We start from the raw sequence: 27,886 nt of genomic DNA, 5'->3' as shown, positions 1-27,886 counted from the left end.
CGCAGCGGCGGGATCACACAGATCCTGTGAGCCGCCGCGCACTTGCTCCCCGGCACGATCAGATGCCAGGGAGACCGGGGAGAAAGCCACGACACAGAGAGGGAGGCTGCCGAACTGCGCATGTGTGAGCATGCACAGTTCGGCCAGGAGCCTCGGATGCGCCGGCAGAAAGATGCGCCAGTGATCCCACGGCCGCGCTTGCCGCTGCCTTTCTGGTAAGTCCACCTCTAGGGGTGGTTCTTTTTTGCAGTGGGTTTTCGGCCTGAAGGGCCGGATCAGGTACGGGTGCGCGCCGCTTCCCAGATGTTGTGGTGAGATTGCGCCTGTTTGCTGCGCCCCCAATCCGTCCCTCTCCCGGCCCAAACCCTTACGTGTGACTGGGGCCATAGTTTCTCATTATATCTGAATTGTACCATTTGATGCTTATGCCTCCAAATTTAGAAAATCCAGTAGTGAAGTCAAAAATTTACCCAGCCGAAATTCCTTATGGCCAATCCTAATGATCAGATCTAAACTTTCAAAGCCTCCAGATAAACTGTTACAACATAACCTGGCCTATTATCAAACCTACCAATTTTCACAAGTCTATTTTCTATCGTGTCACAATCCCTACTAATACATTTTAAAGAGAAAAATAAGAAAAGTAGAGACTTACTCCAGGAATTGTTTAAATTCAGATGGTTCCACGTTCTCCAGATTAAGAGCTTCACAGGTGTTCACATTAGTTAACACTCCCCCAGCGACATGTGAAAAAAAGTCTGGAACTCTCACTGAAAGCAGTGCCTGGTGTGCTTTGAATAGAGTATTTCCAACACAGAAAGTGATGTCAGTTTGGATTTCCTCTTTAAGAAGCCTGTTAACAGAACAGAAATAGTCATGGAAGAGCAAAAGATGGGTTAAGAAGCAACATACAGGATGTACCATATCCGAGTGATTTAATACATCTTCATAGTGAAAATTAAACACTAGCAAAATTAGTGATCTGAGTGAAACATGCCCTTGATTGATCAGAATACAGGCTTTCAGGGTCTTGGACACAGCATCAAAGAATGTTTTCACAATCTATCTGTCCCTATATATCATGCAGTGTCACGATTTCCTGGTACTGCTATATCACCATATTTATTTTGCTTCTGGGAAATATCTAAGGAATGCCTTTTAAAGATTTTTGGGAGTAACAGTACACCTGTGTTCAAAAATAAATTTCAGACCTCACTATTATGTCTTCAGAAATTAATACTCTGGAGGACATGTTAGAGGGATGCCAACCTCTAGCTGGGGCCCAGGGTTCTCCTGGAATTACTAAACTCCAGACTGCAGAGATAAGAACATAAGAACATAAGAGATGCCAATGCTGGATCAGGCCAAAGGCCCATCCAGTCCAAAACTCTGTATCACACAGTGGCCAGAAATACCAGTGCTATCAGGAGGTCCACCAGTGGGGCCAGGACATTAGGAGCCCTCCCATTGTTGACCCCCCCAAGCACCAAGAAGACAGAGCATCACTTCCCCCAGAGTCCCTATCTATACCTTGTGGCTAATAGCCACTGATGGACCTCTGCTTCATATGCTTATCTAATTCCCTTTTGAAGCCGTCCATGCTTGTAGCCGCCACCACTTCCTGTGGCAGTGAATTCCAAGTGTTAATCACTCTTTGGGTGAAGAAGTACTTCCTTTTATCCGTTCCCCTGGCGAAAATGGCAGTTTCAGAAGGTGGGCTCTATGGCAGGGGTCCCCACTGTGCTGCCCACAGGTGCCATTGTGCTCACCAACACCTTTCCTGGTGCCTGCCAAGTGTTTTTAGAAGGTGGATGGGGCCAGGTGGGGATACTACTAGGCAGGACTTCTGATTGCGCACTGGAGATATTACTAGCTGTGCAAATTAACACAACATTGTCTTGGCAGCACAGTGCTACTGCAGCCTCTTTCACTCCTTTCCCACCTGTGTATTATTACCATTACTCCTTTTGTCTCCTGCAACTGGGCTTCCTCTGTATGTGTGTGGGGCTCTGCCTCCTGTGGTGGCCATTTTGTAGTTGCAACCACCACCCTGCATCAGAACTCCAAGGGTTTCTGCAGGCTCAAAAAGGCTGGGGATCCCTGCTTTATAGCATCACATACCCCTTGAGCTCCCTCCCCAAACTCTGTCCTCCTCAGGCTCTGCCCCCAAACCTCCAGTTTTCCTACTTGAAGTTGGCAAATTCTGATTCTAGTACACATGCACACAAGGGCATGGACATTAAGGCATTACCTATTGCTCACCTTGCTTCTTCACAAGTTCATTTTGAATTGTTGTTGTTGCTTTCTATCACATTTTAATCCCACCCCTCTTCCAAACCTTAGGACAGTATACATGATTTTTCTCTATCCCTCACTCTCTCTTTTTTAAGTCTATAACTAAACAAATTCTTTCTTTGTAGTTTAAAAAAAATGTTAGTGCAGTGCTCCCCTTTCACTCCCTAGCCTATAGATGTTGCTATCTGGGCCTAAGTTGTGGCTGGGGGGAAAATACATAACCAAATCAATTATGAGATTCACCACTTTCATCTTCATACCATCTCCTCCCTTCAGTTATTTGTCTCTTTAGCTCTTGAGGAACGTTGTGGGTGAAACAGGGTGTTGGTTTTTGAGTATTTATGCTGGGTTCCTTTGTAAAAATTAAAATGACCATATGACCAACAAACAAGATATAAATGTAGTAAATAAATGATATGCTTTATGCAGGGCTACCTTAGCAAATGACTGGATTATTTGGCTATCCAGAATAGCACCATGGTGCTAGCTAGTTATGCACTACTTCAGTGCTTAAAGGCCCAAGTGGTCTAGATGCCAGGTGCCTAGGGTTCACTTCTCGCCCTATGAACCTTTGTGCTTAGTTCTAGTAAGGTTCCAAATGCCTTTTACATCAACACTGGCAAACACGCCCAGCCTTCCACCTCCGCTCCACCTGCTCTTACCTGCTCACATCCTGACTCAGTTGCTCAGCCATCCTCTCCTTCAGCCTCCGCCTCTCCAAGGCACCCCTGTCTCCGCCTCTCCCTCCTCCTTCCCGGGTCCCACCCGGCCCTCTAGAGCCGGCGTCGCCCCCACAGCGCGCCATGTAGCAACAGCCACCCACTCGGGGCGAGGCAAGAGCACGCCCAGCTCTTTTGGGGACCAATACTCGGAGCAACGTCTTACAGCGTCCAAACCGCCTGTTGTTGGTATTCACGAAGCGTATTTCCGCAAGCACTGCCCGCTCCCGCGCAAGACAGCCCCTAGCCTCTGTGTTTACCGCGCGTAACCTAAGCAGGGAATCTAGCAAAACGGCTCTCAAACATGAGCTTTTTCCGTGCCGGAAACCTGTGCTCCTTAGGCGGTGCCGAAAAAATGCCCACCCCCTTCCTTCTCCTCATTGGGTTGCAGAAAGGTTTAGACCAATTGATGCTTGCTTTCTCTTCCGTAGCCGCTAAGTCCCGCCTCCATCTTGTTTACTTTCCGTCCTGTACACATGGTGATTTAGGATAGCGGTTTCTCCCAGGTTTGGGAGAGAGAGTGGAGGGGGTTTGGCTATAGCCGGGGCCAAATGAAGCTCGAGTCCTCAGGGGGAACAGAGTGTGCAAACAAACACGCATATAGCAGAGGGCATAGAAGCGATCGTGCATAGTCATATACTTTACCTACGGTGCAGTAATATTTTGATACTTGCTGTTTTTTACCTCTGGTTTTGGTGATGGTTTTATTGGGGGCTCTGTGTGCTTGTGTTTTAATGCTGTAGAATTCTGCTGCTTGTATCATAAATGTTTTTGTTACTCCGGTGTTTTATAAGTTTTAAAATTTGGGGTTTTCCCCCTTTTGTAGCTGCCTTGAAGGGTTTTGAGATGAAACTTAAAAAAACAACAACCCAGCTCTGGTATTTAAAAAGGAGATCCATGGAAGCTTGCTGCCTGTTCACACAAACTCAGCTAGCCTATCTCATAGGTTTGTTATGAGCATAAACTTATTAGGAGAATGATGTAAGACGCTTTGGGTCCCCATTGGGGAGTCAGGCAGGGTACAAATGAAGGAAATTTGTATGGAGGAAATAAATACATAAATAAATTAATTCCTGATGATTGGCTCCAGTCTAACCAGCAACAAGTAGAATTCAACAAACTGGAAAATTAAATTTTGTAACCTTAGAGAACTGTCCTGTTGTGCACAGTCTGTGAATTTAAATATGTTAAGCAATCAGGTTTGGCTGCAACACTATGCAGTGTGCAGAATCCACAGGACTGGATGTTATCCCAGACATACAAATGCACACAACCAGCTAGGTTAGACAATGTTTCAGTGGCAAAATAGTACAATAACAGAATGGAAAGAAAGAATGTGGTGGGATTCTGTATGCATAGGACAAGGGCTATGATCTTGAAGAAAGGACAGTTATGGAGAACATGTCTTGTTACTTGGGATATACCTCACAAACTCTCGTGTCCAGACATTTGAGACAATTAAAAGGAAATGGAGAATCTTAAGAAGCTGCCAAGCAGGAGTTCACCCAGCATGATTTATTGTGGCCAGGATAATTAATGTCCATAGTAACAGCAATTGTGTGTTTCATATATGAATCCTTGTTTCATTCAGGTTTTAATAGAGCAAATGGAAATATATTCACCAAGCCATACTGTAGTTACTCCAATTGATTTAAGTTTTCTGAGACAAAGATCTTCCATTGCCCCTGATATACCTCTTGGTGAGCTACTTGTGTCAAGGAGATCTAGAGTGATCTATGCATAAGGAACTGCTGCTCTCTGTCCTGAGCCCCTGTTTCATGTACTATTCAATTGCTGCATACATGTGGCTGCTCTCAACTAATCAATACTTTATTATGCTGAATTTAGGACTGCTAATCTGTAGACAGCGTGGTATTAACCCATGGCCTGGCCCCTAGGCTTTCAGGTATTTCGGGGCTCCTTGGGCACTTCAGTCTTTGATCCCACTACAGCTGACAGCCTGACCCTGGTACGGTAGGTACTAGACTGCAGTACATAGCCCTATATCCATTTTGAGGGTCTCCTGGAGGATTCTATTCACAATTTTTAATATCTTTTTATTGTATTCTTCAGAAAGCCACAAGGTATAGATAGGGACTCTGGGGCAAATGATGCTCAGTCTTCTTGGTGCTTGTGGGGGTCAACAGTGGGAGGGCTTCTAATGTCCTTGCCCCACTGGTGGACCTCCTGATGGCACCTGGTATTTTTGGCCACTGTGTGACAGTGTTGAACTGGATGGGCCTTTGGCCTGATCCAACATTGGCATCTCTTATGTTCTTATGTTCTTAAAGCACGTTTTGGGGGTATAATTGTTCAATACTGTAATGTTTTGAAGTGAATAAAATTTTATTATTTATTGAAATATATAATTTATGGATAACTGTTTTAATATAGGAGACAATTTGTTTCACTGCAATAAGGAAGCAGTTAATTATGTTATTAATAGAGGTTATATATTACAGGCTTCTCTATGAAGAAAAAATAACAGTGTCTCAGCAAAAATAAAAATAAAAATGAATGGGCCCCTAGTCCCTGCAGGGCCCCTAGGCTTCCATCTAGTCAGCCTTGTGGACAATATAGCCCTATCTCCTGGCAAGGCGTGGAGTTTTCCCAGAATTACAACTGATCTCCAGACTACAGAGATCCATTGCCCTGGATGAAATGGCAGCTTTGGAGGGTGGAGAAGCTGAAGTCCAAGAGTGGTAGATGCTCTAGGCTTTTCATGTATCCTATGATATACCATAGAGACTCTATGACAGTGTTTCCCAGCTTGTGTGTCCAACCCCAAAATGGGTTGCAAAACCTGTGAAAATGGGCCCCAAGCCTTTGCAGTTTCACCAGTTTGTGCATGGTATGTTTTCCTTAGTGGGTCACCATATCAAGTAAATTTGGACTTGTGGGTCACCATATCATTTTTTGGGGGAACTGCTGCTCTATCATATATCATCTGTGGCAGAGGGACTGGCTGGGCCCAGTTGATGGGGGCATCACTGATAGCTTTCAAGAAGAGGCTGGATGAATATTTGTCAGAGATGCTTTAGGCTGGTCCTGCATTGGGCAGGGGGTTGGAATAGATGGTCTGTATGGCCTCTTCCAACTCTATGATTCTATATAAAGAATGATGGCAGCCCCCAGGAAGAGCATCAAGGGTGACAGCCAGATAGGGAGCTGGGTTGTGGGCGGTTTGCCCAAGAGTGGGGGCTAGATGGGATCTTCCCATGGACAGGGTATGTCCTGATACATACTCAGTGAACAGGAGTTGGCTGATGGAATCAGTGGCATTGGGTTTGAGGGAACTAATTGAATGCAGGCAGTTCCCAGAACGAGGACAGCTGGGCTGAGTTGAATATTAGGTCACACCTTAAAAGTTGGAGTGGCCAGCAGAGTTGTCATGGGCACATACTGTGTAACAAGGGCTCCAACAATTGTATTAAAAAGACCTGTGAGCCACAGTTGCACTTTGGAGTCTTTATTGCTGGAAAGGAATATTGACCCCTGCCAATTCTGCTGCATCTGCCAATCCTCCATGAAGCTTGGGAGACAGTAAGTCTCGCAAGAATATTGCAGAGTCAAGGAGAAACCCACTGTCACCTATAAAGACACTAAAAGACCAGAAAGTAGTTTGGGGATGGAGAGAGATATGGGACTGCTGTTGGCTGGTGTCCTCCTGTTGGCCATTCAGACTGGATTCTTCTCAACACTGAGAAAAACCTGAAGAAGATTTTGAGAGGGATTTTTTTAGGTTAACTGGAACAGAACTGGATACCAGACAGTTATACCCACAGAAATATTTAGAATTAAAAGGTTAGTATTACATAAAGGTAAAGGTTCCCTTGCTCGAAAGCCAGTCAAATCCGACTCTAGGGTTGCAGTGCTCATCTCCGTTTCAAAGCCGAAGAGCCAGCGCTGTCTGAAGACATTTCCGTGGTCATGTGGCCGGCATGACTAAACACCAAGGCGCACGGAACGCTGTTACCTTCCCACCAAAGTGGTACCTATTTTAAAAGGTAAAGGTTCCCTTGCTCGAAAGCCAGTCGAGTCCGACTCTAGGGTTGCGGTGCTCATCTCTGTTTCAAAGCTGAAGAGCCAGCGCTGTCCAAAGACGTTTCCGTGGTCATGTGGCCGGCATGACTAAACACCAAGGCGCACGGAACGCTGTTACCTTCCCACCGAAGTGGTACCTATTTATCTACTTGCAATTTCTTGCTTTCTAACTGCTAGGTTGGCAGGAGCTGGAACTAGAGACGGGAGCTCACTCCATCATGTGGCACACCCGGGTCTCGAACTGCTGAACTACTGACCTTCCACAGCCTGCAGTTCAGCGTCTTAACCACTTGAGCCACTGCAGCTCCTACCGTAGTATTACATACAGAGCACAAATATGTATAAACATGCAAAAGCCTATATGTGAGGTAAGATGGAATGGAAAGTGGTATGAGATAGGAAATGTAAATAAAAAATGTGAATTTTGGTGGGAGGTAGTGACTTCACAAGAAGGGGAGGAGATGGATGAAGAGTCATTCAACCTTGGAATGTTGTCACAGGATATGATATCACATTAGCGATGCCACTCTTCAGGGGGGGCCGGGGGATCTAATTATAGCTCATTCTGAGTACAGAGATCCCCTGGAAAAATTGATGCTTAGGAAGGTGATCTTTATGACATTGTATTCCACTGAAGTTCCTGTCCTTCCCAGGCTCTACTCCAGGTTGGGAAATATCTGGAGATGTGGGGGGTGGAACCTGAGGAGGGGAGGGACTTCAGTGGGGTATAATGCCATAAAGTCCACCTTCCAAAGCGGCCATTTTACCGAGGTGAATTTATCTCTGTTGCCTGGAGATCTGTTGTAATCCCATCACCTGGAGGTTGGCAACTATTCCACTCCCAAATCTCCAGGAGCTTTCCAACCTGGAGCTGGCAATTCTACCCCCCTATCCATGGCCATGGGGGACCGCACAACCCTACATCACATCTGTGCTGAGTTCGCATTGATTAAGTCTACTTTTACTTCAGAAATTCCTCCTCCTCCAAACTCTAATCAAGGAGATCCAAATCCATTTTGAACTTTACAGTGAAAATAAAAACCTTCTTTAAGAACCTGCATGTTCTCTTCCGTAAGAGTCCCTAAGTCTTTGATTATGTAAAATGCTCCAGGTCTGATTCAGAACATGTTTACTTGAAAGCTGGCCCTGCCATTATGAATGGGATGTTTACTAGAAAGTTATATAAGACGTAAAGCTTTAATGGCTGATCCTAGAGTGCTTTCTATTATTTCATAAGAATAGGAGATTAAAAATGGCAACTGCTAGTCTGGGATGTTGAATGCAGCATGGCTTTCCCTAGTAAATACAATCAGCACTCAAACTAGGAGATAAAAGTGGGGGGGGGGCTGATGAAATCCACAAAGCCTACCAACCAGTACCTCCACTAAATAGACCTGGGGGGGGGGCGCAAATTTCCCCCATCCTTTAATTTTCTACAAACAGTAGTTAAAGGAGGTCATCACAGAAAGCAGAGTACCAAGAACCTAGTCCTCCCTGGAACTGACACTGATTTTTGTAGGGAATAGGGATATGATGAAGAAGCCAGCTAATTGTTAATAGACAGTTCACTTTTTAATGTCATACATACAGAAATCTCTTTATAAAGAGCTAGGTACAGGGAACCACATTAGTTGCAGTTTATTAGAACAAGGCAGATACTAGAATACACAAGTCATAATCTGAGTTCTTCAGGCTCTATTAAAGTTTCAAAACATGTGCATACATCCTAGGGTTTTTTTTCAAGTTAATACCACTGCACAGGAAGCGCTCAACTGGCATTACAATTAAATCTGATTTGTCACTTCATGTTCTCAGATGTGCTCAGACAAAAAGTTTGTTTTCTTTAGACTTCTACAGTAACATGTAGACCCAAAGATAACATCTTTAATGGTTAAAAATATAGTTCAAGAAAACAACAAACTTCCAACCAGTAGAATGAAAATTGATCATCATCATACCAACAGCAACTTCTTCTGGTATTCCTGCACTGATTCATTATACATTTTTAAAAGGCACCACACATTAGAATTTTAAAGCAAGTGAGTAAACAAAACTAAGCAACCTTCTATTAATTCCTTATTGTACAAGCACAAACATTTTAAGGCAAGTGTTTCATGTGCAAAATACAGAATACGGGTAAAACCAACATTAACGTTACATAGTCTTACACCACCTTCTTGTAATAACATTGGCATCAATATGTACAGTACACTGAAAACATTTTCTCTAGCAGAGCTCTGTCTAGGCTGCAGATGTGGCCCTGATCACAAGTTAACGAGCTTTTAAAATTTAGATTGTGTCGGCAAAAGGGGGGGGGGAAGATCACTCTCTTTTTCTTGACTCTTCTTTTAGAAAAGTCCATATCAACTTGTTCACGATGTCAGGTTGATCTTGTTGGAGCCAGTGGCTAGCGTCAGAAAGAATAGTCAGTCTAAATTGATTTTTGACATACATTCTTGTGATTTCTGCCATCTCCACCTCCATAAAAGGATCTCTTTCTCCCCATAGCAACAAAGTAGGCATGGTGACCTCATGGTGCTGAAGAGGTAGGCAACTTTAAAACAAAATAGCAATATTTAAGTTATTATTTAAAAAGAAATCCGTTCAGCTATATTTCACAATCTGTTGTACCAAGCCAGGCATGGTGTCAAGTTTCCTCATGCAGCAAATATATGGATACAGATGAGCATCTACATCCACATGAGAATGCACACCCCAGTCTTAATGAAGCAGCCGCATCTGTCTTTGAATTTATTATCATTAGTTATGGTATATATAATACAGAATGCTGGGTTGGGGCTATAGACATGTAAACAAATTCCTCAATTTAGTAACTTATCTGAAGATTAAGTTTTATTTTAGCACCAAGGACAACTGCCCTTAATTTGTTATAAAATCAATAAATGAACCTAATCAGTCTTCCATGGAATTTATTGTTCTTTCAGGTTAAGAGAGCCCTTGTGCAATATAAAGAGGCCGTGTCCTATGAATGGCAAGTTCCAAGAGACTGGGGAGCAAATCTTCACTGCATCACCTTTTGGAAGGAACGGGGGCTGTTGGATGAGGTGGACAATGCCACATCTGCAAGTTCCTTGCACTCATGGTTCACAGGATTCAACCTGTTGTGATATGGCGCAGCAGGCTCAAAAGGTGAAATACGTAACAACAACAATTAGTACACTTTCAGTTCCTAGACAATATGAATGTTTTAGGCATACGCCCTGCACAAAGATGGGAAAGGATTCAAATATATATGCCCTGCTATCCAATTTTAGGTGCATGAGAGAGGATTTTTCTAGCCCAGATATTACCCATACAGGCCCATAGCCAGAAAATTTTCAGTGGGAGGGCACCGGGGGCCCCAACGTCACTTCCGACATCACACAAAAAAAGAAAAATCAAATAAAAGAAAAATAAAAGAATAAAACCTCTTTAAAGGGCAAAAGCCCTGATGCATAGCCCAGGTTAGCCCCCCACCCCGAACAACAGAACTGCCGGTCATGTCCCTTTGCATGCTTCCTCACTTGTCCTTCCTCACGATGCCCCTGGCAGGTAGCCTACCTGAGTCCATGGCCGGAGTGGGCTACACAGCCCACATGCTTCCTTTCAAACCAAGGCTGCTCTGTGGCTGCCCAACAACCTGGTTGCAGAGTTGCCCCCCCCCCGCCCGCAGGAGGTTTCAGCCCTGGGCCAGGTCCCACCCCACTGAGCTACTGCACTCCAAAAAGGCTCCTCACAAATGCCAACAGGAACTTACACTTAATTACTCCAGCCCATCTTGCCAGAGCCATCAGGCAGAGAGCAAATGTCTCTTGCCAGCCCTGAGCCCGAGTGTGCCATATTGTATTGGTCAGGGGGAGGGCAGGCATGGCATAACCAAGTAAAAAAAGGATCAAGCCAGGTGAGGGTGAACTTGGGTTGGAGGGCAGGAGGGGCAGGGCAGATTCAGGGTGGGGCATGAGCCCCAGGGAGCCCCACTGTTGCTATGTGCCTGGTTACCGCATGAATGCATAGAATCTAATTCATACTGTTCCTTTGATTCAAATCATATCTAAGCCCTCATCTCATAAACTAGCATGATGCAGAACCACAAGACTAGAGGAAACCCAAACATAGGCTGCGGTCACACACACTAAATAATCCACTTTCAATCCAAGTGCAAGGTGATGCACATTGGAGCCAAAAATCCTAAATATAAATACACATTGGTGGGGTCTGAACTGGCAGAGACTGATCAAGAGAGAGATCTTGGAGTTGTAGTAGATAACTCACTGAAAATGTCAAGACAGTGTGTGACTGCAATAAAGAAGGCCAATGCTATGCTGGGGATTATTAGGAAGGGTATTGTAAACAGATCAGCCAATATCATAATGCCCCTATATAAATCAATGGTGAGACCTCATTTGGAATACTGTGTGCAGTTCTGGGCACCACACCTTAAAAAGGATATTATAGCTTTGGAAAAAGTGCAGAAAAGGGCAACTCGAATGATAAAAGGGTTGGAACACTTTCCCTATGAGGAAAGGTTAAAGCGCTTAGGGCTCTTTAGAGGACGTCCTTCTTCACCCAAAGAGTGATTAACACTTGGAATTCACTGCCACAGGAAGTGGTGGTGGCTACAAGCATGGACGGCTTCAAAAGGGAATTAGATAAGCATATGGAGCAGAGGTCCATCAGTGGCTATTAGCCACAAGGTATAGATAGGGACTCTGGGGCAAGTGATGCTCTGTCTTCTTGGTGCTTGGGGGGGGTCAACAGTGGGAGGGCTTCTAATGACCTGGCCCAACTGGTGGACCTCCCGATGGCACCTGGTATTTTTAGCCACGGTGTGATACAGAGTGTTGGACTGGATGGGCCTTTGGCCTGATCCAACATTGGCGTCTCTTATGTTCTTATGTAATCCACTTTCCAACTGGATTTTGTCAGTTCACACAGTAAAATCCAGTTGAAAAGTGTACTGAAAGTGCAGTCCACATGACTGCTGGAATGGCTGCCATCATTAAGGCCTATAAAACACATCTTGTCAATTCAGTAACATCCAAAGAAGAGGGGGGGAAACACCTAATATAAGGTTTTTTTCATGAATACACTAATGATTTATTTATTATTTTATTTATTTTATTAATTCAATTTATACCCCACCCCATCGACTCAAAAGATTTAGGGGCTTTTCCGCATTCTCATTTCCTTGCTTGTGTGTTCCTATTGCTTCAGGGGTTTTCCTGTGTTTTACTCCCTCTAGTGGTCAATTGGATATTACATCAATCTATGCTGGATATAACGTAGTGTAATACTGAATCAACCACAAGAGGGAGCAAAAGGTTTGTGGAACAGACCCTCCACTCGTAACCTGGAGCAACAGGAAAAACCGAAGCCAGAAAATGAGAATGTGGAAAAGCCCTTCATTTAAGCAAGTTTTGTCTTATTGAAATAAAGGGATCTACCCAGATTGAAAATATTTACTGAGAAATAAGTCCCATTGATTTCAGTGAAGCTCCTTTCCAAGTAAGTGCCTGGATGTGTAATCCTAAGGACACCTGGAAGTAATTCCCACTGAAATCACTGCAACTTACTTCTGAATAAGTGGTGGTGGAAACAGGCCTGTAACTACAGTGGAGATTTGGGGGGCGCTGCCCCCTTTCTTAAAGGCACAGCCCCACAAGAATTTCTCCTGTAAATGCTTTTTTCAATTATTTTAAAACATTTTTAAAGGCGTGTGCTCCTTTAAGCAAAGTGGGGTGCTGTAGCTGAGTAATTCCTGCACTGAGCAAGGGGCTGGAGTAGGTGACCTCTAGGTTCCCTTCTAACTCTGTGTTGAGAAACTCGTCTCCTTTAAGAGAGTTTAAGAGAGAGGCCCCCTGCAGATCGGCAACCCTACCTCAGACTGCCCAATAAAACTTCACGTAGAATTTCCAAAAAGGACAACAGAGATTCTCATTTTGTCTCTGACTTACACAAACCTCTCTCAGAAGCAGCTCTTGTGTTCATGCATGACACAGGAGGAGATTTGTCCTTAATTGACACATGCCCCCTAAACCAAGCCCTAAAGGTTCACCTACCTGCTTGTGAAGAGAGGCTTGGATAATGTGCTTCACCCAAGAACATTTTACTTACCTGAAAAGGTTTCTATAGTGATTAATGGGACCAGTTAGTGCTCCTGGCTGGGAAAAAACATAAAGGTAAGCTTCAATATCTTCTGCTGTTAGCTTGCAGCCTTTTCTTCCTATTCCAGTGGATGGGCTGGTAAACAGATTTTTCAGAGTCTACAACAATAAATAAGAAAATGCATCAAAGATGTTTAAAACTGCTCTAAATTGCTAAGCAATTGTAAATCATCACCATTGTCATATTTTCAAACTGAGTAGGAAATGCTTGCTTGTATTAATCAGCCTTCCACTGTTATTTATGGTTAAGCTAAAATTAGAAAGCAAAATTTTTCCCAGGAACCTAGTTCTGATCAAATCTGGATGCAGCACACATTGGTAAAGCAAAACATGTTGAGATATGGCTGTCAGATTGCTGTAGAGAGGACACAGTTTTGGCTCAGAATACTGCTGTAGATTGCCTTTAGAAAAGCACAGCTCCTCCTTTAGAGTTCACTGGAATCTAATCCAGGATCAGGATCGCAAGTGATACTTTATTGAGTAGGTTACATTTGCCATTGAGGCAAAGGTATGAAATGCCAGCATGGCTAGAGTATTGGATTTGGATCTGCAAGTAGGTTGCCACTTCGAGGCAGGTGCTGGAGATCTCCCAGAATTACAACTGATCTCCAGATAACGGAGAGCGGGGAACTGGGGGGAAATGGCTGTTTTATTTTATTTTTGAGACTTGCATCCCACCCTACCCTGCAAGCAGGCTCAGGGCAGCTTAACAACAAGCAAAGTCAAACATTAGTTATAAAACAGTTCATTAAAATATTAGCTCAACAATTAAAATTTAGTTGACTAATTCTTGACAGCAAAGTAGGCTTGCCAAGTCCCCCCGGGGGCGGGGAAACCCCCACCCCAGAGGCCCGTTCCCCGCCGTCGGCAGATTGGGCCCCAGGGGGAACCCCACCCCCACGTGCACGTCACCAGAAAGTGACATGACGATGCTGGGCACGCTGGGGGCGGGGCCACGACCATCCGAGGGGGAAACTCTATGGTTTTTCCTCGGACAGTCGTGGCCCCGCCCCCAGCGCGCCCAGCGTAGTCACGTCACTTCCTGGTGAAGTGCATGCGGCGCGCGCACGCTTCGTGCGCACACTCAAGCCGCAAGCCAGGAGTTCCCCGCTGCGGCGATTTTTTCACTTGGCAACCTTACAGCAAAGCAATAATTTCTTCTTTGAATGTCTGCTGGGCTCATGCCAGGGTGGGTGGTGTGCGCTCTGCCTAAACAGATCACTCAGTCCAGGTGTAAGTAAGACCATGGGCACTTGAGCAGAGGAGGCGGATTTTATTTGACGTCCACCACCTCAACCAAAGGCCTGGCGGAACAGCTCTGTTTTGCAGACCCTGCAGAATTACAATGGTATTAAAGCATGCTGAAGTCCCTCCCCTTCCCAAACCTCACCCCCCAAGGCTCCACCCCCAAATCTCCAGATATTTCCCACGTGGGAGTTGGCAACTTTATCTCCACACCTAGGTTCAAACCCCTCCTCAGCTTATCATGTGACCTTGGACCACTCTCTCTCTCCTCTCTGCCTAATTTGCCTTGCTGCAATGTTATTTGCAAAATAAATTGGAAGAGCCATGTACACAGTAGTAACTTCCTAGAAAGAAGGGCGGAAAACAACAACAACAACAAAGATGCATCTAAAGGCCTCTTCACACATAATGGGTTGGATGCTATGAACCATGAATGGAAGGAATTCATAGAACAGATAACTGCTCAGTTCCCCTTACAGACTCCTCCCTGAAAATATGCTCCTAAGGGTCAAGGAACCCTTGGGAATAGAGCAGGATGAAGCATAGGGAGCTACTTGTGTTGCCAATAGGCCTGGGGAAAAAATGTCCTGCCCCTTTAACAGAAGTTTAATGTGTGGAACTGGGGAGCTGAAGTTTTTCAGGGCATAGAGATAAATAACATCACCAGGTAAACAGCATCCCATTAAAGGTAAAGGTAAAGGTTCCCTTGCTCGAAAGCCAGTTGAATCCGACTCTAGGGTTGTGGTGCTCATCTCTGTTTCAAAGCCGAAGAGCCAGCGCTGTCCAAAGACGTTTCCGTGGTCATGTGGCCGGCATGACTAAACTCCAAGGCGCACGGAACGCTGTTACCTTCCCACTGAAGTGGTACCTATTTATCTACTTGCAATTTCTTGCTTTCAAACTGCTAGGCTGGCAGGAGCTGGAACTAGAGACGGGAGCTCACTCGGTCATGCGGCACACTTGGGTCTCGAACTGCTGAACTACCAACCTTCCACAGCCTGCAGTTCAGTGTCTTAACCACTTGAGCCACCGCAGCTCCTCCGTTAAAAGGACCAGATATTTTTTCTTTGGACTGCTGGCAACCTTAAGGGCTACAGTTTGAGAGAAATAACTTGCATTCTTCAGAAGCGCTTTAAACCTCAGAGCTCTCTCAAGAGTATGTGTGAACTTTTCTGCCAATTCCCCTTTCTTGGGACTGTCGCCCCATACCACATCCCATCTTTTCCCCAAGAGACGTCTTGTCCTCAGGAACACAGGAGACTGCAAAAGGATGCACTGGGAAGAGGGAAAGAACCATTCTATGAACTCCTTCCATTTACAGTCCATGGGATCCAACTCTATGTTTGTAGGTATTTAAATGTGTACTTAAAAATATACAGCATGAATGGAATGAACACATGTGCCATACCACTTAAGGAGCCAGGATCAGCTGACTCTTTGTGGCAGGCCAGGACTTGTCAAGTAGAAGTGTGAGATAAGACTAATTTTTAATATTATGTTTTCAGCAACAAGTGAATAACCCATCAATGGAATCTCCATATTCAGAGGCAGCAAACCTCTGAATGCCAGTGCTAGGAGGCAACATCAGGAAAAGGCCTTGGACTCCATGCCCTATTCGTTGGGCCTTCAAGGCAACTGGTTGGCTGCTGCATGAAACATGTGTTGGTCTGATCCATCAGGGCTCTTTTTAAGCTCTTACGTTCTTCCGATAATTTTTAAAACTGTTTTTAAAAAGATTTCCAGCAGGAATAATTCTGAATAGTCAAATTTTAAAGGGGAATTTCTCAAAGGACATTTCGATGTAGCATGAAATTTTCTTGCATTCTTTGTGCACGTGTGAGGATGATCTTAATGTGGGACTGAAAGCAGAATATGCATTAAAAATAAAATGTACATTCAAGCCAGCTCTATTTGAGCAAACAGGAGACCCACAAGGACTTGCAGGAAGCATCTCATTTTCCCTTCTCCCACTATATCTTTTTTCTGTTCCCTGAAAGGCCCAGTTGAGGAGCGGGGAACTGTCAAGGAGTTGTGGGAGGGTATCTACCTCATTTCCCCCTATATCCCCTTCTCCATGCTGTTTCCTCTTTCCGTCTTCCTGGCAACTGCCATTTCCTCACCTTTCCCTGCTTCCTTCTCTCCTTTCCACCTACCTACCTATCTGCCTTTTATCTGCCACCCATTTTCTGCTATACTTATCATTTATTTACTTAATTTATGCCCTGTCTTCTCTACAATGGGGATTCAAAGCAACTTAACAACCCTGTGGGGTAGGTTAGGCTGAGAGTGTATGGCTGGCCCAAAGTCACCAAGTGAGCTTCCATGTCAGATTGGGGATTCAAATCTGGGTCTTCCAGATCCTAATCTGAAACTCTAATCACTATCATACTGGCTTTTGTGGGGTTGCTGCTGCTGAACAGCAGGCCTGGCCCTGATAAGCCCTGCCCCCTTCCTCCTGCCTTTTATTGACAGATACCAAGGCTTGAATGCTGGCAATACTATTGTGGTTGCCTACCACCAGCCACTGAGGACATTTATTTCTTAAAGTTACAGGCTGTGTCCTGAGGGCGAGCCTCTGCAGGGATGGCCGCCGCCGCTCGGGACTCCACCACCCCCAACCATCCCAGCCCCGACTGTGTCAACACCTACCGGAGGCTACAGCTGACCTGCTATGCTGGGACCCGGCGGGACACCCCCAAAACGGCCGGGAGATGCCGCCCTCAACGAATGGCCAATGCAAAATGGGAATGCCCCAGAAGGGGGGAAGGAGACCGCGACAGGCCAATGGCCCGGCGCGAGGGACCACCCACAGCCCCAAGCAGAATGGGAACGGGGAGACGCTGGGCTGACGCAGCCGTTAGGGCCAGAGGGAAGGAGCCGAAAGGAAGCCACACCCCAGACTCAGTGTCCCGGGATAAGAGAAGGGGGTGGGGCCAAGACGGAGGGTGGAGGGCGGAACACAAGGGAGGCAGATGGCACGGGACTGGAATAAAATGGGGAACTCAGACAGGCTGAGGAGAGAGAGAGAGAACTGTCTGAGCATGCCAAGGGAGAGCAGAGGGTGGTGATGTAACCTCCTCTCCTCCCGATACTCTGAGGCTTCTGGAGTCCCCCCCCTTCCCTGGATGGCAGGGTGCGGTGGCGGATGGTTCGTGGCCGCAGGCGCCCAGCGATAGTGACGAGGGGTCGTCTAGCTCATGTGACATGCTGTTTCTATCATTTTGGGTTTTTTAAAAAACCCTAATATTATTTTTTGTCTGTTTGTTTTATATTTCAGATTTTTTTGCAAACCTAAAACTTTTCTCAGGTTTCTAGAAACAGTTGTCTTGTCAGTCCATGGTCCCAATTTCTGAATTTAAGTATCCACAGATGGGGCCATGTTATATGTGGTAACATACATTTAAAAAGTATCATTTCTGAAAAAGACCTAACAGTCTGGGCTATTTTTGGGCAGGAACGCACAGGAACGGAGTTCCGGCTGGCTCCCAAGTTGGCCACGCCCAGCAGGAACTCATTAGCATAATAGGCCACACCCAACAGCAGAAACTCATTAGGATTGGCTACATTAGGGGTGTGTGGCCTAACATGCAAAGGAGTTCCTGCTACAAAAAGCCCTGGGTTGTGACAACAAACAAGGTAAACAGAATAACAAGCAAAAGGTGGGTGTGGCTGGATAACCACACTTCTGGTAACAGGGGTGTGCAGCCTAATGTGCTAATGAGCTGTGCTGTCAGGGGTGTGGCCCAATATGCTAATGAGTTCCTGCTGTTGGGTGTGGCCTATTATGCTAATGAGTTCCTGCTGGGCTTTTTCTACAAAAAGAGCCCTGTTTCATATATATGTGTTCTCCAAGGTACATCCCACTGAATTCAATGAAGTTTACTCTCAAGTGTCATAGGTAGGGTTGCCAGCTCTGTGTTGAGAAATACCTGGAGATTTAGGAGGTGGGTTTGTGGAGGGAAGGGGCCTCAGCAGGGTATAATGCCATAGAGTCCACCCTCTAAAGGAGCCATTTTCTCCAGGGGACCTGATCTTGGTCATCTGGAGAACAACTGTAATAGTGGGGGATGTCCAGGTGCCCTCTGGAGGTTGGCATCTCCAGTTGTAGGACATGTAACACTAGCATGTACATCCCAGAAAACAAGAACACATGCATTGCTGGCTATGCGCTGTAACAATAAAATTCATTCATTCATGTATGTGTTTTTACGCTTACACACAATTTCTAATAAACCACTAAACACTGAAGACAATATCTTAGTATTAAAAGTAAACCTTTCATTCTTGCATTGAAATTGAGGGGCAGTGTTCCCATAAATAATACATTCAACAAGTTTTCTTTCTAGACATTCACCTTGAAATCATTTATTGTAAACATAAGTTCAGGAAACCATGGCATCTGGAAGAAGTAGTACAAAGAGGATTTCATCATTTGTGATGGATGTCGTAAAATGTATTCTTAAAAAGAAGAAAAAAAGAATGAGCAAGAAAAGCTGATGAAATTCTGACAAACTCTAGTTTTTTAAAATCCAGGAATGACTACAGTAAAACTCATAATATTTTAATAATCATAAATATAATTATTTTCTCCTTAATCTCACAGAAGCAAGAAAAAAGCATGCAGAAGTGAGCCGTGTTGCAAGCAATTGATTTGATATAGCAAATTCCGGTTTTTTTTGAATAGCAGTATTGCTAGAACCATTCTTAGGATTTCACAGCAAAAAATACAATTGACTGGGATAAAGGCATCAGCAAAGAATCAGATTTTAAGGCATGAATTCTTAAACTAGATGCATCTCACTAAAAACAAAAAGCTGCTGGTTTCTCTCCATCCTGCTACCCATGATGCTCTGGTTTTTAATCCACAAGGACACATAAAAGCAATTTCAGATCAGCCAAGAATGAGCTGTCAAAAAAAAGGCAGAACCTTGCAACAGGGTGCATAAGTGCTTTACCCTAAGAATATACCCCCTTTTCTCACATTAGCAGGTCACATCAGCATTTTGTGGCATCATTGAACAAGGTCACATATAAGTTGTTGATATAGCAGAGCCTAAAATGTTATAGCAATATACATTTTCATTTCAGTTTGAATTCCCACCTCCACTTCTGAATCCCTCCCACACACTTCATACAGAGAAGCACTGGATGTCCTGTACACTTGAGGCTCCCCATTTATCCAATGCACAGCCTTTGAACTAATTTTCGTCAGAGCACTCCTGTGACAGACAGTAAATGGTTAATGCTGTAACCCTGACTGAGAACCTTGAGTGACAGGGAATTCAAATGGAATTACTCAGTTGAGAGGGTCAGTTAGGAGTTGGGAGTTGAGAGTTAAGGGGGGGGGGAGGAGAAAGGGTGAAGCAGACTGTGAGAGGATCAAGAAAGATCTTGAGTTAGGGAAGCTGGACAAGTAGCCCATCCCTATCAAGACAGGGGGAAATAGCTCCCAGAAGAACGGGGGTGATCCGTAGCCAGTGGATAAGGAAATGGCAACTTCATCAACTTTAGTGTCTATGAGACCAAGACGCTTACGCTTGTTTATTTAAGCAGAGACTGCCAAGAAATTTCTCTTCTCAAGTTTTAAAGACCAGTCTGAATAACAGAAACAACTACTGTTTGTGACAAATTATCTGGTTTCTTTAATACAAAGTTATCTCAGCCCTGTTGCCTGTTTATCTCGTAAGTCCTAAACTTGATTCCTACCTGACTGTTTCCCCTCAAACTGAAATAAAACAGATGGTTAGTTCTGAGTTATCATCAACCTCTGTTGTGCCTTTATCAAACAAGGAAAAAAGAAGGATTTTAGCCTCTCCCCTTAGTTCCATAGGCTGAGACAGCATTTACCAATGTACATTAAAATGACTGTGTGGGACAGCCAGAGAAAGGGGCTGCACAGCTAATAACAAGCTAAAGGGAAATCCTGTGAAGGAGGGCGAAACTGTCATAGCTCCTAACTTCCTTACAATGTTCAGAGATCTACTCTTTCTTCCAGTTCTTTTCTGAAACTGCCATCACCCATCCTCTCTACACTAGAATTCTGGAGTTCCATATGAAAGAGATTCCAGTGGATCCCAGCTCAGAAACAGAGGAGAGTTTATCAGGATCTGGAGCCTGAAATCATTGAGATGATCAGGGCAAAAGAAAATACTTATTCACACAGCATGCAATTAATGTATGGAATCCGTCCACCCATGATGGCATGCTAGCCATGGTCTCAGATGTCTTTAAAAGGGGATCAGACAGACTCATGGAGGATAGGTTTATCAGTGGCTATCAAGACAGCTAGATGAAAACTGCCAAGTTCTGAGGCAATATACCACTGAATAACAAATGCTGGGGAAAGGGAAGACAAACAGTCAGGGAGCACTATTGCCCTTGTGCCCTGCTGATGGACCTTGCGAAAGCATCTAGCTGGCTAGGCTACCATGGGAAACAGGATGATGGATATCCATGTGCTCTGATTTAGCAGTCCTTGAGTTATATTCAGAAGACTGAATCCTGCCCCTGCCCCAAAACTCACCTGTAAAAACCGAGGGGTGTGGAAAATTAACAACAATCAGCTTAATCACCATTTCTGGGTAACAAATAGCGGCTAGCCAGGCGATCATTCCACCCCAGTCGTGCCCAATCAGCACACATTTGCTGTATCCTGTTAGTTAAAAATATATTTGAACAGTTGTTTAACAACAGTTACCTCCAAATAAATTATCACATCAAAGTAAATGGCAGTACATGTTACAGAATATTACCTAGCAATATCACAGTTTCACTGTTTTTTCTTATGCCACCACAGTTATGCGATCAGTTCTATAAATAAACTTTTAAAAGAATGTAGACTTATAGTGGGGGGAAATAGCACACAGAAAGCAGAAAATTTAAGATAATAGTTTCTACCTTCTCATGTTCCTTTCTCTTGGTATACCCAGGGGTCTTGTTGTAGAAAAAGAGCTGCCGGAGCTCATTAGCATAACTCATTAGCATAACTTATTTGCATATGCCACGCCCCCTGACATCACCGGAAGTGACAGAAGGCCACACCCCCTGACATCACCGGAAGTGTGTCAGAAGGCCCGGCTACTTACCCTCCTGCTTCATCCTCATTCCCAAACGGAATGAGGATCGAAGCAGAGGGCGGGGTAAAGAAGGGGGCGGGGCTTCACCACATGACCGCCCCGCCCCCTAGAGGGTCTCTTCCGGAGCTCCGTACCTGAGAGCTCCCCCCCGACTAGAGCCCTGGGTATACCTGTAATTTTTAGCCTTACTGTAGAACTGTGGTCTTCCAGACCGCAGAGCCACTTTTAACTCTCAGGAGCAGCATGGGACTCACTGAGCTGCAAACATGTGTCATTACAGTCACATGACAGGAAGGGAGAATCCAGAGTTATGACCTTTAATGGAGCACTGGAGGTGGGAGTGGGAGTGACCAGCCTGAGGAAAGAGAGAGAAGGCAAGGAAGAGCTTTTACAGGGAGGAAATTCTGTGCAACTGCCTGTGCTAAAAAGAAACCTCTCCACCTCTGGATGACTTTGCCTCACAGTTCCGTTGCTCTGCTTAGTGCATATGGAAAGAGAGACAAGAGGTGTGGTGTCTATGCATGTTCTCTATGCATGTGACCTAGCCACTGGTCCTTCCACAAAGCAACTCCCAAATGTCAATTCTACATAGGCACCCACAACCCAACAGGAGAAGGTCCACAAACTGAGGGTCATGACCTGTGGATGAGAACCATTGTTGTAGAATACTATACACTGGCTGGCTCAGGGGATCTTGGCATTAGGGGTGTGCAATTTTTAAAAATCAGAAGATTTAAACTGAGCTGCACAAGAAGCCAGCCCCAAGCCAAGCTGGCAGGAACAGTCTGTGTCCCCTGACACAGCTGGTCCTCGGGTTGTCTTCTGCAGTCCCTTTAAACTTCAAAGGGACTGCAGTAGAAGCCCGACAAACAGTTTAGAGGCGGGAACTATCTGCTCCTGCCTTTCTGCTGTTTTCAGATCTATTGGTAAGTCCTGAATATATCTGGGATTTTCTCTGGATTTGTTTTTTTTTTGGGGGGGGGGGGTTCCAAAAAAACCTGGATATATTTGGGAAGCCAAAATATACCTGAAAAATACCGATAAGATATTTTTGGGTATATTTTTGGCTCTGGTAGATCTGAATACACACCTCAACTTGGTGCCTAGTTAGAAAAACCTAAATGCTGTCCAGACTCCAAACACAAACTATGTTGACCATAGTGGCTGCCTGAAACTACTTAATGGTTGGGCTGACATGAATCTCAGCATCTTTAATTATATAGATATGATGACAATACTGAACACGAGCTTAATCCAAACCAGTGCTGCTCAGCATTCAAAGACTGCTCGACTAGTTACATATACCTAAGCAAGCATTATAATCACTCACTTACCCTCCCACCCACCCTACTACAAGATAAATTACTTTGCAAATAGAGGACTTTAAGATAAGTCACGAGGATCTGCAAAATATCCAGTGCATGTGAATATGCCTCTTAGCTACCTTAAACTAGCTTTTTGGATCCCAGGTACTGCATGCAATGACTACAGCATGAAGCACATATAGATGCCTGTTTAAATCTGGTGACGGAGTGGAGGGTAGACAGCCATTTTGTAAATGGCAGAATAACTGGACTAAGACTTTCCTCCAGTGCTCATTTTCCATATATGGAGATGAAACTAGTATGATTTTTGCATATGGAACTGCTATGCCATGTTCCAAGAGCCCATTACCTGCACTATCCTTCCGCTACACATGTGTACCTGTTCACAACTGATTATTTATTTACTTCACCTACACCCTAACTTCCTATCCAATGGGGACCCAAAGCAGCTTACAATGTTCTCCTTTTTTCCATTTTTATCTTTATAACAATGCTGTGAAGTAGATTAAGCTAGGCTGAGAGTATGTAACTGGCAGCAAGTTTCAATGGCAGAGTGGGGATTTGAACCTGGGTCTCACAGATCCTAGTTTGACACTCTGACTTCTCTACCACATCGGCTCCATGGAAAACAACTCAACGAAGATCCAACAATAAGAACTAATGTCATACTGAACTTCACACCACTGAAACTCCAAGTAAAACCAGCCTATCCTATTTACAATATAATTTCAGATAAGTATCAAATGTAGGAAAGGGGGACTGCATGTTTTCACCTTTTCTTTGTACCCTTGCTCAGCCTGACTGCTTGAAAGACCATGTGTATTATTTTTTTATTCATTAAACCAAATGCTGTAAGCCTGATCTCCAGAAATGCATTTCACCTGTTTGGTCTTACTATCTGAAGTGTGGGAATGGGAAGAAGCAGTGGGCAAGCATGCCAACTTTGGAGCATGATAGCTCAAAACCTTGACGTAGATCATCCCTGTGCTAGGTTGAAGGAGTGAAGAAGGATATGCAGCAACTAGGTGGAGCCTGCAAATGATAATGCAGGTACAGAATGCTAACCGTGCAAGTTTGTTTTGCCGGGGATACTCTCCGAGTTGCTGGAAGTGGTGGGAGTTAGCTAGTTTGTGTTCAGCACCCCTGAATAGAGAGGGAAAGGGCTGGTGTCACTGAGTGGATACCTGGGATGGTGGCAGGGTCTCCTGACTTCCCAGGGACCAACCTGAAGGAATAGGAGGGGCTTATGAATCCATTCCTTCACACATCATTATTATGTCACATTTAAAAGTGTGGGCCTGGAGTTATACCTGTCTTCATTCTACAGAGATCAGTTTCCCTTGAGGGAATGGCAGCTTTAGAGGGCAGACCCTGTGGAATCACAACCTTGCTGAGATCCCTCCCTTCCCCAAACTTCCCACTCCATGGGCATTCCCCAAGAATCTCCCAAGCTGGAGATAGCAACCCCTGTCCAATTATTTGAACACATTACATTATGGCAAAATACTGTGACATTTCATTGTTCCAAAAGCGTGGACCTCACAAGCAGTGTTCCCTCTAAGCTGCGGAGTCTTGTGAGCAAAAATTCTACTTTGTGCGCTACTGGCATTAAAGCTGTGAGCAAGCAATTTGGCGACTGCATAAATCAGTTTGCTCTGGAGCCATCCTTCCTGAGCGAAGACAAAAATGTGTGAGCTGGAGGCTAGAAAACTGTGAGCTAGCTCACACTAACTCAGCTTAGAGGGAACACTGCTCACAAGCTTTATTGAGCAACAGGCTGTATTTCGTGGCCATTTACACACTTGTGCAAAGGTAAACTCAAATTTGTCAGTGAGCCTCCTCTCCCAGTTTAGCCTCTTCTTCTTGTTCCATCCCAGCTTTCTGACACACCTGCGAGAGAGTTGTGACCCACTTTTGGGTCCAGACCCACATTTTGAGAACCACCAGCATAGGGGACCTTTTGTAACCCATTTCCTGGATCTGAAGTGTCATCTGTTCTAACTCTTCAGCACCACCTCATTGCATTGCATGTATATAATCTAGGCCCCAGGTGATCGAGACCAGGAGCCAGATATAACTGAGAAGTGTGGAGAAGCTGAAGGGATTGTACAGCTAGAGATGTTTGCAGTTGCCAGAGCTGCAACTAGGAGCGCAGAGATCTATGCACAGCTCGATCCAGTACAAAATTTCCACTTGTGCTAGAGCTCCTGCACAAGCAGAACCACGTGGAAAAGATTGTGATAGCTCTTTTGCTAAATCAAACATTCTATCTCTACTTGCATTTCCACTTGCACAAGACACTGTGGAACTAATCTCTGGGCACTGTAATATATTGGAAGAAAAGCGCTAGATGTTACCCAAGATCTTGTGGAAGTGGAACTGCGTTACGACCGTTTTATGTTTCCGCTTGTGCATCACTGGATCCAAGCCACTATGCAAAAGTATAATTATATACCACCACAGTTCCACATTTTCTTGAAAAAGCTCCTACCTACCAGAACTATACACTGTAGAGTTTCCTGCGAAGAAAAGGGTTCCTGGTTCCCACCACTGGTTTTCCTTTCTATAAAGCCTTCCTTTCCATGCTGAGACTCTCCCTGGACAACAACAATAATTACTGACTCTGATTCTTGTTCTGTGAATTCCAGGTTTTGGCTCTCACTTGACTGGCTGCCTACCACTCAGGTCTGATACTGCTCAGGTACAGACAAATATGGGGATGCAGCTGATCAAGCTACTCAGGGCTGGGCAGGATGGGTAATGGAATGGACAGTGCAATGTGCAGTCTTTCATATTTTACCCTGAAACACCTGCTTAGGATAGGATCCAGTTTCAGATCCATTTGTAGGTCTGTTATGATAGAAATATTAGGGCTTATCCAGACAATCAATACACTTAATTTGCCATTTGCACAGTGCTTTCACAGACTGAATCTTAAGGGTAGCACAAGACTTCTAGAAATCAGCCAGGGTACACACATGTGACTGTGTATGTGCTTGTGGCACAGGTGGGGTAATAGTCTTGCTGCAGAAATAGTCTTGCTGCTCCTGTTAATTCGCTGTTGTCTCTTTGAAAAAGCCATAAGGTTGTACATTCCAACGCAAGTGTGCAAAAGCACACAACTACTGGAGGAAGCTGAGGGTAACGCTGCTCATGGAGAGTGGCTGAATATGCTCATGCATGAGTACTAATCCAGCAAAGAAGTTCACAAAACAGCACAAAGTTTCACAACAGTGTTTGTGGAAGGTTGTGTCATCACACAGAAAGTGCCAGTGACAGATGAACAATCATCTTCCACATCAAAATTTGCAAAGATAGAACTGGCTGAAGAAGAGACTGGATTTATACCCCACCCTTCACTATCCAAAGGAGTCTCAGAGCGGCTTCCAAACTCCTTTCCCTTCCCCTCCCCACAACAGACACCCAGTGAGGTAGGTAGGGCTGAGAGAGCTCTGACAGAAACTGCTGTTTTTCAAGAACAGCTGTGCCAGAACTATGGCTTGCCCAAGGTCATCCAGCAGGTGCAAGTGGAGAAGTGGGGAATCAAACCCGGTTCTCCTAGATTAGAGTCCGCGCACTTGATCACTACACCAAACTGCTGCAGGCATGGGGGTGGAATGCAGGAGACTTCGGTGTTGGGAAAGCAATTTCTGTGCAACTGATGTTCTGCAGCTGGATCCTCTGTAACAAATGAGTCACAACCAATGCTCCCTCTAAGCTGTGGGGTCTCGTGAGCAAATATTCTACTTTGTGAGCTACTGACATTAAAGTTGTGAGCAAGCAATGTGGCTACTGCATAAATTAGTTCTCTCTGGAGCTATCTTTCCTGAGCTAAGATAAAAATGTGTGCATCAGAGGCTAAAAAACTGTGAGCTAGCTCACACTAACTCAGCTTAGAGGGAACACTGGTCACAACTGCACTTTACAGGAGAAAAGAGGTCACCTGGAAAGACATGTTCACTTGACTGCTGGGTTCAGACAAAACAGCAAGCCATGGTTGGCAGCTACATAAACAAGCTTTCAGGATCATCAGGTTTGGATGCTACCCTTCCTTTAACTGTTTAGCCAGGTTATTCCAATTAGATATTTCCACATTCAGGGTAAAAAAAAAATGCTGTTATATCTGATCTAGCAAACTATGGTTTGTGCTTACTATAAACAGCAGGATTCAAGACAATGGTTTATTCCCAGTTTGGATTCCAGGACTGCCGGTGAGCCACAGTCTGCCTTTTCAGCCCTAATCGCCAACTACACTTTATATCTGAACCTTGACACAGCATGAGCATTTAAGCTGTTTAACAAATTTGTTCTTTATTCAGAATGAATCACAGCTTTTAAAAAAACCTAGAAATTTGACTGTGAAATTCAGTGTCACTGCTATATATACACACATGAACAATCACACATGAAAGGGACTTTTGTTAAAGGAAAACTGCATTCATCTAGCTAATCTTTTCCAGAAATATTATAAATTGCGCAAAATGGCTGACATTAACACACCAAGAGACTCTAAGATATCCTTTATATCTGTAATCAGGCAATCAAGCTTGTAGTTCTCTCGGTGGGTAGGAGCATCGGTTTCTCCGTAACCTCTCAAATCCAGCGCCACAACTCTGTATTCACTTTTAAATTCCCGCATTTGATGACGCCAGGAATACCTAGTAAATAGGAAATGGGTTTTAGTTCATGAGTTCATGACTTAAGATTTATAAAGTGCTTTTCGTTCCAAAGGAAGCCCAAATGCAGTTCACACTGTAAAAGCAAAATAACATCACAAAAACATTATAACGTGGCACCATTAAACACTCCACATATGATCAGCTAACACAAATCAAAGCATGGACCATAAATACCTGCCTGAATAAAAGCATTGTTAGGTCTAATTTATCACAGTAGGAAGAAAAATGAATAAGCAAACTATTTGGGAAAGTGACCGCCTCCACTAGTGGGAGGGGACAGAGGTACAGTTTGCTGAGGATTCAGCTTAGCAATTCTGAACTTGTGGGACTTGGACACAT

The 27,886-nt window shown here is 44.5% G+C and overlaps 2 protein-coding genes across 2 annotated transcripts in view; both read right to left on the bottom strand.

The window, feature by feature from the left end:
- KIAA1107 (KIAA1107 ortholog) overlaps window positions 1-3,100 on the bottom strand; it is a 59,250-nt gene extending 56,150 nt beyond the window's left edge. The window contains exons 1-2 of the mRNA XM_015421461.1: window positions 2,958-3,100; window positions 656-853 (exon numbers count right to left, since the gene is read on the bottom strand). Coding sequence (XP_015276947.1) covers window positions 656-853; window positions 2,958-3,100 — 341 coding nt within the window. The remainder of the gene's footprint in view (window positions 1-655; window positions 854-2,957) is intronic.
- Window positions 3,101-9,205: 6,105 nt separating this feature from the next.
- On the bottom strand, window positions 9,206-27,526 carry LOC107119034 (epoxide hydrolase 4; the record flags this gene model as incomplete). Its single annotated transcript, XM_015421457.1, has 5 exons — window positions 9,206-9,612; window positions 13,173-13,321; window positions 18,822-18,925; window positions 20,991-21,119; window positions 27,369-27,526. Coding segments are annotated over 5 exons (772 nt in total), but the record flags the coding sequence as incomplete, so codon positions are not given.
- Between the last annotated feature and the right edge of the window lie 360 nt (window positions 27,527-27,886).

Source organism: Gekko japonicus, unplaced genomic scaffold (genome assembly GCF_001447785.1).
Source record: "Gekko japonicus isolate JY-2015 unplaced genomic scaffold, Gekko_japonicus_V1.1 scaffold911, whole genome shotgun sequence".
In the NCBI taxonomy this organism is placed as follows: Eukaryota; Metazoa; Chordata; class Lepidosauria; order Squamata; family Gekkonidae; genus Gekko; species Gekko japonicus.
The sequence above is the reverse complement of the archived record's forward strand: the minus strand, read 5'-3'. Positions and strand labels throughout refer to the sequence as shown.